The sequence below is a fragment of the Equus asinus genome, chromosome 20, assembly GCF_041296235.1.
Source record: "Equus asinus isolate D_3611 breed Donkey chromosome 20, EquAss-T2T_v2, whole genome shotgun sequence".
In the NCBI taxonomy this organism is placed as follows: Eukaryota; Metazoa; Chordata; class Mammalia; order Perissodactyla; family Equidae; genus Equus; species Equus asinus.
In genome coordinates this window covers 45,934,476-45,945,152 of record NC_091809.1, presented here as the reverse complement: position 1 = coordinate 45,945,152, position 10,677 = coordinate 45,934,476, and the positions used below count along the sequence as shown (strand labels likewise).

Genomic DNA, 10,677 nt, shown 5'->3' with positions numbered 1-10,677 from the left:
AACCAAGAGCAGACAGCATCTCTCCAAGTCTCAGTCTCACATCTTATCCTGGCAAGTTAGTGATTGATGTGGAGACAAGCCTTCAGGAAAATTAGACTACCTTTCCAAACCAAGCTGTTACCCCTCAAACACAAGAGGTGAAGCAACCAGGCAGTTTTTAGAAGCTTGGGTCACTTCCCACTCCCCTCACCTCCCACCCCTCACCCAAAAGGAAGTTTTTTGCCTTGCTGTTCATAGGGCAGGGGCTCAGTGGTTATTTAGGGCTTAATCCAATTCTGGAAAGCTCCTATAGTTGTACTTTCTGTGATCAGGTTGATTACCAAATGGGCTATTTGAAAAAGAGGCATTACAAATTCAAGGCAATGAGAGAAATGAAAGTAGGTCTTGTTTCCCATTCTTTTGCCCAAATGAATGCTTGTTCTTTGAAGGTCATAGGAAGGTCAGAGGACACAGAGATAGACAAGATCAGTCTTCTGTCCTTCTCAAACTTCCCACTCAGCTTGGATGTATCTTAGCTTCGAGTGGCAGTGTGGATTGTGTGATTTTTAAGACAAACTGAGAACAGAGCTTCTGCTCCTTTGCAGCTGCTGGAAAAAGGTTTGAACTTTTTCCCAAGTTGGATGCAGCGAGGAGTTACTTGGCGTCATTGCTGCCACCACACCTACACAATGATGCCTGAGTTCAGGATCCAAAGAGGCCAGAAAGGATAGTTTTCTGAGATAGGGTGTGGATCTACAGGGATTGCTTGCTGTAATGAGCAATAACCACCTCTTTCTGGAGCTGAAGGGAATACAATTTGAGAGGAGGGACAGAGGTGGGAAATGTGCCTAGGCAAAGGCAGGAGGGGTGTGGAAATCCACTCGTGACATTCATAGCCAAGTGCAGAGGGCCTTAAAAAACCCACTCTTCCTTCCACACCCAGCCTTTGCCCTCTCCCCCCGCTTCCACTTTGGAAAGTCTGAAGCATGCTTGGAAAGCTGTTTTCTGCTTTCTTCTCTCATCCTCCCCCTTTTCTGAGCTCCCAGCTGCTCGACCTCTTGCGTAACTGTGAGAGAGCACTGAGTTTTTTGATGGGCTCCAGATGTGGAGCAGGGTGGGGGCGGAGGGTGGGGGTAGTAGGTCTGTAGTCCCCTGAGTGTGCTAAGTGTGGGAACATAGGGCCTCGACACAGCAGGAGCGAGGACACATTGCACAGAGCCTTTATCATGGGGTCAGCTGGTCCCTCTGTTGGGAAGACAGAAGTTGGGTGCTGTTTCAACCCCCTGCCTCAGCATCAGCTGCCTCCGTGGCAGGCTTGATTATTCCCTGAAATTCCTCCTGACCAAGACGGTAAAGAAGAGCTGGAAGTTGTTGTGAAACAGAGGTACATGAAAAGTCTCTGAGGTACCCCAATCTGAGCCCCTTCACTCAAATGCTGGGTCTTGGCACATAGAATACAACAGTTTGGGTTTTGTTTCTTTTTCTTTTACCAGAATAGCCTGAAAATCACTGTTGTGATCTGCCTCATGAAAGGTGGCCAGAATCAAAACACTTTCATGAGCCTCAAACACTATGAAGAGAGGAAGAGTAAGAGGCTTTCCCCCTGAAATCGTGGGGCTTCCTTGTACCCACATCACATGCTGGAGCCTGACTATTCGACCTCTGCTAGCTACAGCAGGTAGCTGCAAAGAGCGTCCTATCCCTCCCCCTTCTTGTCCATTGCCTGGCTCCGGTCAGCTCCAGCCTCCAGCCATGGGGGCCCCCTGCTAATGCTGGCCCTGTCAATGAGTGACCAAAGATTCCTGCAGTTCAGCCTCCTGCTGTTGCTGGGTTAGAGAGTGAGGGCATAAACTAAAGCCACTGAATCAGAACAAGACTTGCCCATCCCAAAGAGGACAAATTATTTTCTGCTATCCTCCCCACCTGGAATTTATGCCAGCCTTGGGGGCTTTCTCTTCCTTCTTTCGGTGAGGAATAGTCTCAGGGATCTCTAGTGCAAGTTAAAGAGGTGCAGTCTAGGTGAGTTCAGCTCCCTAGGGCCTCCCCAGTCAGTCTCCTGGGGCAAGAGCTGGCTTTGCAAGGTAAGGATTCACTGCCAGCGTTGGATTTCTGGGTGGGGGTTGAGATGAAGAACGACTTCAGTCTGGCTCAGTTTCTAGGCTCCTCTTAGATTTTTAGTCCCCTATTTTCTTCCTTATTAACCCCCTACTCCCACAGGGACCCAAACTACTACAGGATGGTGTGCTCAACTGTATATCTATAGCTTGCCTCCCAATTGTAATCCAGCAGGTTAGGGTGGTGGATGGAGCTACATGGGGGCAAGATGATAATTCCATTCAGCTTCCCTGTGCTTTACAGTTTGCTTGGTGCTTTAACATGTCTCCTTATAGCTCTTCTTAGAAAGATCTGTGAAGCCTCATGTTCAGGGTTATCAATCCCATTTACAGCTCTTCACAGTGAGGCTTGGAATAGGGTGAGGAGAAGGGTGTCAGGGGGCAGACCTGGGTAACCCTCGGCAGATGTTCTGGAGGAGATGTTGAGAGTGTGTTTAGGGCTGCCACTACGAGGTTCACTGGGAGCCCATGGAGAACTCAAGCATCTAAAGTTAAAAAAAAAGAGAGAGAGAGAGAATCTGTCTAAACATCTCTCAGAAGAGCCTTAAAGCCTAAGGGTGGAGGGTGGTCTAGGAGAGTCCGAAGGGGAAGGGGAGGGAGGAGAAGGGTGTGTGTGTGGCGGTGGTGGTAGTGGTGAGCCCAGCTGCAGAGAGGAACAAAGCGGGTGCTGTGCAGGCGGCGGGGGAGGTGCTGCTATGGGAAAGGGTGGATGGGGGGACCTTGGGCTCCAGCCCCACAAGGGCGTCTTCTCTGGCTGGGCAGGCGGACGGGACGGGGGACGGGGGCGGGGACTAGCGGGGAGGGGGGCGGGACCCGCTCGCTCTCCTCCTACTCAGCAGGCTCCCAGGGACAAGCAACACTGTCCTCCTGAGCCTGAGGCCGCGGCGGCCAAGCCAGGCGAAGGGATCGGTGTCCCCTCTCCCGCTCCGCGAGGTAAGAGCTCCCACCACGCTTGCTGGTCCCGTTAGCTGCGCGGCTAGGACTGCGTAAGAGAAAGTCCCAGGGGCCTGGCGAGAGCTCTCAGATCAGCTCTGGGCTAGAGAGCCCGGTAGAAACCCGTAGGGGAGGAGGGGGCGCCCCAGGTGAGTGCGTGGGGGCGAGAGGCTTTCCCGGGGAGTCGGCTCCGCTGCTTTCCTGCGAGCTACCTGCTTTTGCCCTCCCCAGCCGCTGCCCGCGCCGCCGCCAGAGGGGGCCCTCGTGCTCTGCCCCCGGGAGGGACGCTCATCCTTGCCCCATCAAGACTTCATTGGGCACTCAGATGGCCAGCCGGGCGGACACTCGCCGGGCCTCGTTGGCCTGCCCCAGACCTCCCCCTCTCTTGGCGATTAGAGGACTGAGAGCCCTGCACCGGGAGGGCAGGAGGTGCCCTGGGGCATCTCGGCTCCGGTCCTGGGTGGGGCCGCGTTGATGGACGCTGAAGGGATGCGCAGTCGGGCTCTGAGGCACTGGTGTCCAGGAGGGACTCTTGGGTGTGTTCAGGAAATAGGTGGCATATCTGGGGCCTCCCGGGCTCTCCTCAGAGGCCCCACGTCTTTAGGGACCTGGTGGCCGGATGGGGCACCCTGGGGGGGTGAGTCCCAGGCTCTTGCCACGCCCGCGCGGTCCGGATTCGAATCACTTGCGGAGTTCCCCGGAGCTGGGGCTGAGCCAAGTCATCCGGGCTCCTCCGGGCTGGGGAAGCGCGGGCGTGCGACGGGCCGGGAGGGGCCGCGTGGCGTGGGGTTGCCCAGGCGCCGGCGGACGCTTCCGCCGAGGCGGCCGCGAGCGGGGGCTTGGCCCGGAGACGGTGCGGCCCAGCGGGAGGCCCAGGGCGCCGGGGCGGGGCTGCATTCTGGGCCCGTTAGCTCAGCCGTCCAGGAGGCTCCCGGAGGCTGACTCATCCGACCGGTCACTCACAAACACGGCCTCCCCCGCGGCCGCCACGCACGGCGCCCCGCCCCTCCTCGCCCACGCGCCCTGCCAGCCGCCGCGCCCGCAGACGGCTGCAGCCTCGCCGCGGTCACACGTGTGAGCCCTCACACACGCAGCGCCCCCGCGCTCACGGAGTTCCCGCTCACACACGCAGCCCGCACGTACCCATGGCAGCCCCTCATTCACACACAGCCGCTACATACGCTGTCCCCCACTCACGCCCCCACACACGAAGCCCTCTTCCACACACACCAATGCTACATACGCAGCTCTCCACGCGCACGCACTCTCCCCACACTCAGCCCCCACTCACACATGCATTCCCCTCACACACGCGCCTCCCTTACACACTCAGCCCCCCTTCCCGCAGCTGCCCCGCGGGGAGCGGGCGGTGGCTGTGGGGCCGCCCTTCCCCGGCCGCGCAAACAAGCGGCTCGTTCTGCCGGCGCCGCCGAAGAAAGGCCGCTTGTCCGGCTCGGCGGCGGGCGGGGCGGCCCACACTGCGGCCTTGTCCCACCTGGCGGCCGCGCTGGGCGGTGGGGGCAGACGGGAGCCCCCCGGCGGAAAGCCCGCTGCCTTCCGAGGGGCGCACTTTCCAGCACCCCCCTCCACCCCCAAGTAAAAGTCCCCCCCCAACGACGCTCGTGCCGCTCCGCCGGGCGCCGTCTCCTCTCTGAGCGCCTGCCGTCTCCCCACTTCTGCTCCCCGCCCTGCCCTCAGTCGCCCTCTTGTCCTTCTACTCCCCCATCCCCCCTCCACTGCCCTTGGGACCTTCTACGGCTTCCCCTCTCCGTCACCCCTTTACCCGAGGACCCTCTGTCCTGTCTCCCCATCTCCTTCTTTGTCCCCCAGGCCCTCTACTACTCTGTCCCTCTGTCTCCGCCAGCTCTGCGTCCCCGGACTTTCTATCCCGTTTCCCCACCTTCCTCCCGCCTCTCCCCTCCCCAGCTCTCATTTTTCCTCATCCCTCAGTCCCCCTCTTTCGTTTTCGCCTCCACATCCCTTCGTCTCCCCTTGCCCGCCCGCTCCCCCCGCGGGCCCCTAGTTTTCTCGTCCTCAGTTCTCTCGGCCCCCGCCCACCCCCACCCTGCTCCGGCGACCCGCCCACTGGGCTCCCAGCCTCAGTTTCCTTCCCTTCCCGACTCCTTCCTCTGCGGGCCGCCCTTCCTCGAGGGCGGATGTGCGCCGGGACGGCGAAGGCGGCGGCGGGCCGAGAGGACCGCAGCTCGGCCCCGCAGGCCTCGGGCCACAGCCATGCGACGCCCCGGGCGAGGCCTCGGCTGGCCCCCTGGGCCACAGGTGAGGGCCGAGTGGCCCGGTGGGGACCCGGGGAGCGCCCGAGCGGGGCGCCGCGGAGGGCCGGCTTCGCTCTGGGCCTAGCCTTGACCTGTCGCCTGGGGCCTGGACTTCCTCCAGCGCCTGACGGCTGCAGACCTTTGCGGTCCTTCCCCGGGCCTCCCTCCACCCTCGATCAGGTGCCGAGACCCCCGAGCGGTGACTCTGGGCGCCCCACTCGGCAGAGAGGGCTGGGGACAGGGTGGGGCAGCGGGTCCCGCGTGCCCGCTGTGCGCGGAGGCCGGAGGGGCTGGCCGGAGCGGGGCACCTACCGGAGCCCCGGCCTCACCCCGCACGGGGCCCTCGCTGTTGCACGTCAACTCCAGACGCCCGGGCTTCTGCCTCCCTGCGCCCGGGGCGGCGCTTGGGCGTCTGCGCCTGTGGTGCGGGAGGGCCACCGAGAGCCGGGGCTGACCGCGGCCCTTCCCTCCCTTCCCTCCTTCGCCAGCGCCGGCTCGCGCCGCTGGGGCCTTTTTTTGGCAGTGGGCCGGGGCGGGGTTTCCCAGAAAGGCCGGGCGGGGCGAGCAGGGTGGGTAATTACAGCCCGGGGTAGCGGGCAGCCGTGTCGGACGGAAGCGGGTGGACCGGCGGGGGGCGCCCCGGCGCAGCGCCGCTCCACCACCTAGACCGGGGGTGGGGTCCGAGGACAGGGCGCCCCGCGCTGGCTCCTCTCCCGGCCGCACCGCAGCCCTGGGGTCAGAACCCCGCCTGAGCGCCCGGACGCGTGGGTCTGGTGTATCTTTCCACTTCGCCTGGATTAGGTTTCTGAGCTGGGGCCACAGCCTCGCACTTCCCAATCTCTACATCTTATCTTCACGGTCTCTCCCTCTCCTTTCACCTCCTTATTCCCTTCTCTCCTCTCCTCTTATCACTCTTTTCCCCCCATCAACCTTATTCCTTTACAATCTTTATCTCTACTTGAAATTCTTTGGTGTAAATAAATGAACACACCCACGGCTGCTTCGGAGGGTGATAGTGAAAAGTGGACAGATGAAGAAACTGAGGCCCACAAAGGTGAAGTGACTTGTTAAAGGTCATGAAGCTCATAATAACTGGCATGTTTATAGTGCTTTGCACTTCACAGTGGGTCATTTAATATAATACCTGAATCTCCAGATAATCGTTTTTTTTCCCATAAAAAACCCTAACAGTTTTATTGAGGTATAAAGTACATACCATAACATACACTTAAGCATACGTTCAATGATTTTTAGTATATTTACAGAGCTGCGCAACCATCACAATTTAGTTTTAGAACATTTCTGTCATCCAGAAAGAAATCTTGGGCCCATTTGTAGTCACTCCCCATTCTACCCCTAGTCTCAGGCAAGTTCTAATCCAGGCAATCTTTTTTTTTTTTTTAATCATTATTCTAGTTTCATAGAGAATGACCTGACACTCCAAGAAGTTAAATAACTTGCCCAAGATCTCAGCTAATAAATAATAAAGTCAGGATTGGGATTTAAGTCTCTCACACCCCAGTCTAAAGCTCTTTCCACTAAATGATGATGCCTTTCCTTCACCATTATTTGTTCTGTTTTTCTTACTCCCTCTTTTATATAAACTCCCCATTCCCAGCCCACTCTCTCTTGCCTTTCCTCTCTTAGAGAATGCTGAGGGATTTCCCTGAGTCCAAGAAGCAGTACAGCAGTCTATCCCTGGAAATTCTTCCTCATGATCAGATCTCCTGGGGAGGTGCCAGGCCAGCTTGGGGCTTGGTCTAGGTTAATGGCCTTTGCCTTCCTTCTTCTCAGGCAGACTTGGGGTGGGCCCCAGGCCCTGTTCCGGCCTCTCTTCCGCCAGCTTGGGTGGAAATGGTGACGGAGATGATGTAGTCCAGGTCCGGAAGGGTGGAAGCTGGGAGAGTAAAATTAGTAACTCTATGGCTGAGGCCCTTGGGCCCCACTGCCAGGGTCAGGCACTCCTTGGAATGCTGGCTCCTGACCCAACTTCCTCCCTAAGCACCTGGTAGATGGCTAGAAGAGAAAGTGGAGGAAAATCCCGCCTTCCTGGGTCTCCCTCCCTACCTCCAGCCACACTCTTCTCAGCTTTCTCCAGTAACATTTCAGTAGCAAAGAGAAGTTTCTCACCTTAGCAAGATGGTCAAGGGATGGGCAGGTGGGCACACGTTAGTACACAAAGGTCCTTCCTCACATTTCTCAGGTACCAAAAAATGTGACCCAGGGAAAAAGGAATGGGTGGGGAGGAGTTCAAGTTCTGGCTTTGAAGTCTATTTTACTCTTGATCCTAAAGACCTAAGCTTCCCACAGTATCAAATCAGGTTAAGAACCCAGGAGTCTTGTATTCCCAGTACTAGCCACCACTGAGGTTTCTTTGCTGATTGTGTGGGGGCAAGATTGCTTTCTAGGGAAGAGAGGATGCAGGAGTTGAGACAGAGAGAGATGGCAAGAATGGTTGAGTTTTTCCTGTTGTGTCTCCTTTAAGAAAACATCCTACTGAGACCCCTGGGAAAAGAGACAAAGGGAGAAGAGGAGAGGGAAATGTTGGGGGGAGGGAGCTCCTGCTCAGCCCTGCCACCCACCTTCTGGCTACCAGTGTCCTTGGAGGGGGTTCCTTGGATTCGACTTTTCCCACTAAGGTAGATTTTCCCCACCTTGCTTAAGGCTCCAGATGTCTGAGGGTCCTCAGCAGCCAAGACTTAGGTCCTAGATGTCAGAAGCAAGACAACACAGAAATACAGGTTGGACCCTATAGGGCTTTTTGTGTTTATAGTAGCAAAAGTCAGGACTGGCATACTGTGGTATCTATGTGTGGATGGATTCTTTTCTGTCCTGGACTCCCCACCTCACCTGCTTTCTGTTGTGTCCCCAGGAGCTCTGGAGCCCCAGGACCATGGACACTCTCAACAGGAGCCAGGTAGGCCCTGGATTCAAGACCCAAGCAATGGTGCAGGTGAGTGGGGTCGGGGCATGGGGCAAGAGGGTTGTTGGTAAGGATGGGTTTGGCTCCTCTACCCACCTGTGGTCCTAGCCCAAGGAGGAGAGCAGCAGTTCCTCTTTGCCCCTCCCCAGGTGCCAAGCCTATTAACAGCTAAGTCTGTATCTGAATCAGGTTAATTGGTTCACCCAGAAAATACGCTTTGAAAGTCAGGAAGCAGTTTACAGACTGACCCTGGGCTGTATCCCTCTCGTGCTCCATGCCCCTGCCCTGTCTTGTAATTTAGTTTAACAGAGACAAGCAATGGCCAAGTGTTTTGCTGTGGACAAGTCTACAGGGACAAGTCTTGATTGACCGTCCTCTACAGTACCCCCTCCTCTTAACCGGTGCCTCCCTGCTCTCCTTACTTTCTCCCTGTTTCCATCTTTCTTTTTTTTTTTAAAGGTTTTTTATTTATTTTTTTGAGGAAGATTAGCTCTGAGCTAACATCTGCTGCCAATCCTCCTCTTTTTGCTGAGGAAGACTGGCCCTGAGCTAACATCTGTGCCCATCTTCCTCTAGTTCATAAGTGGGACGCCTGCCAGAGCATGGCTTGCCAAGCGGTGCCATGTCCACACCCGGGATCCAAACCAGCGAACCCCGGGCCTCTGAAGCGCAATGTGCGCACTTAACCACTCGGCCACCGGGCGGCCCCTCCCTGTTTCCACCTTAATAGACAAAAGGGGCAGTTAAGCCAAGACTTGAGATAAATCCAGTGGGATGAGAGTTAGTGTCCTAGATTCAGATCTAATTACAATTTAGTGGGATAATGCTCTGTGCAAGACAAGCCTTTTGACACCCTCAGAGCTTTTGGAGAGGGCAAGTGCTGGAGAGAGTGCTGGTGTGACTGGGACTAGGGTGGTAAGGTGCTGGCCTGGAGTCTCTAATGATGCTCATCCCTCACCTCCACTACCTGCAGAAAGGACCCCTGGACCTGATCGAGACAGGCAAAGGGTTGAAAGTGCAAACGGACAAACCCCATCTGGTGAGCCTGGGCAGTGGGCGACTCAGCACTGCTATCACCCTTCTGCCGCTGGAAGAAGGTAAGTCTGGAGGTGTCCCACCTGCCACTTCTCTGTCCTTATAGATATTCCTGCCCTGGAGTCCAGGCATGTGTTGGGGCTCTTCTGATAACTGCTGGCAATGTTTACCTCGCCCAAATGGGAGGCCATGCCACCCCACCCCACCAGCTCGTTTCCCTTGTCTCTGCCTCCCCAGCCTGCCTGCCCTCTTTGGTAGATAATCTGGCTCCATGACTGGGATTAAAGATCAGTTTAGAAATAAGGAGGAGAGCACTGAAACAGGAGAGCACATAGCTCTTAGCAATCAGTGTGGCCAAGAAAAAAGGGGGCCCCACTCCAGGGTGATGCCTGGCATGGGAGAAGGTACCAGTGAAGAATGGAGAGATGAGAGTGGGGCAGTTCTCCCAAGATAAGGCCCTGGTATAGGGCTCTTCACCTTGCAGCTTCTGCCCTTCCTCTCTTCTCATGGCTGCCCTTGTTGCCTGGGTGATACTACATTCCCCACATTCCCCAAATACCAGGCCTAGGGGCTCTGCCAGGGGGAGGGGCTGTTCACACAGAAGCAGTGAGGGGAGGCTGCACTGAAGAGAGAGGGAGTGAGGGAGGGCAAGGGCTGCAGGTGGCAAGGGAGGGAGAGAAGAAGGAGCGAAGGAGATTTAGAAGAAAAGAAAGGGGAGTATGATGAAGGGGAAAAAGGACTTAGGGAGGGGGAGTTGGAGGAACTAAGGGAAGATCTGCAGAAAAGAAGCCCCCTTCTCTATTGTGTCTACAGAGTTTGGATCCCACTGTACCCTCTGGGCCTTCCCATCTCTGGGCCAGAGTTTTCCCTGTCTGAGAAGAGCTTTGACCCTGTACTGCCTCCACCAGGCTCAGGGGCCCAAAAGGGGTGGCCAGTGACTCTCCTTGGAGTAGGAGGTGGAAATATATTTCCATTATGGCCCTCTTTGCTCTGTCCCTGCCTCCTTAGCCTGGACAACCCCTCTGACTCAGTTTACCTCCTGTCTTCAGGGAGGACAGTGATTGGCTCTGCGGCCAGAGACATCTCATTGCAGGGTCCAGGCCTGGCTCCAGAGCACTGCTACATTGAGAACCTGCGGGGCACCCTCACCCTCTACCCTTGTGGCAATGCCTGCACCATTGATGGGCTCCCTGTCCAGCAGCCCACCCGGCTCACTCAGGGTAAGGTTTGATACCCCCAAAGAAAGGGGGCGTCTGTTTAAAAAATTCTTCATAATAGGTACAGGGGAAGCCTGCTATGGTGGTTGCCATGGTAACTGCCTGAGTGGCCATATTGGGGGTGGGGTGCTCAGGTGCATCTGAATGTGCCTAAACAACAGCCCAAACCCCTCTAACATCCAGACTTAGCTTCAACCTGCTTT

At 56.5% G+C, this 10,677-nt stretch overlaps 1 protein-coding gene across 29 annotated transcripts in view; it reads left to right on the top strand.

The window, feature by feature from the left end:
• The first annotated feature begins 2,894 nt into the window (after positions 1-2,894).
• The window catches only part of PHLDB1 (pleckstrin homology like domain family B member 1), a 45,935-nt gene continuing 38,152 nt past the window's right edge, over positions 2,895-10,677 (top strand). For 3 of the 29 annotated variants that reach the window (XM_070490158.1, XM_014855616.3, XM_070490155.1), the window contains exons 1-4: positions 5,089-5,303; positions 8,172-8,252; positions 9,196-9,319; positions 10,307-10,477. In XM_070490158.1, the coding sequence (XP_070346259.1) occupies positions 5,259-5,303; positions 8,172-8,252; positions 9,196-9,319; positions 10,307-10,477 (421 nt within the window). In that variant the 5' untranslated portion in view covers positions 5,089-5,258. Of the gene's footprint in view, positions 3,027-5,086; positions 5,304-8,171; positions 8,253-9,195; positions 9,320-10,306; positions 10,478-10,677 lie in introns of those variants that run through there. The other 26 variants (XM_070490161.1, XM_070490165.1, XM_070490163.1 and 23 more) reach the window with 16 other exon arrangements.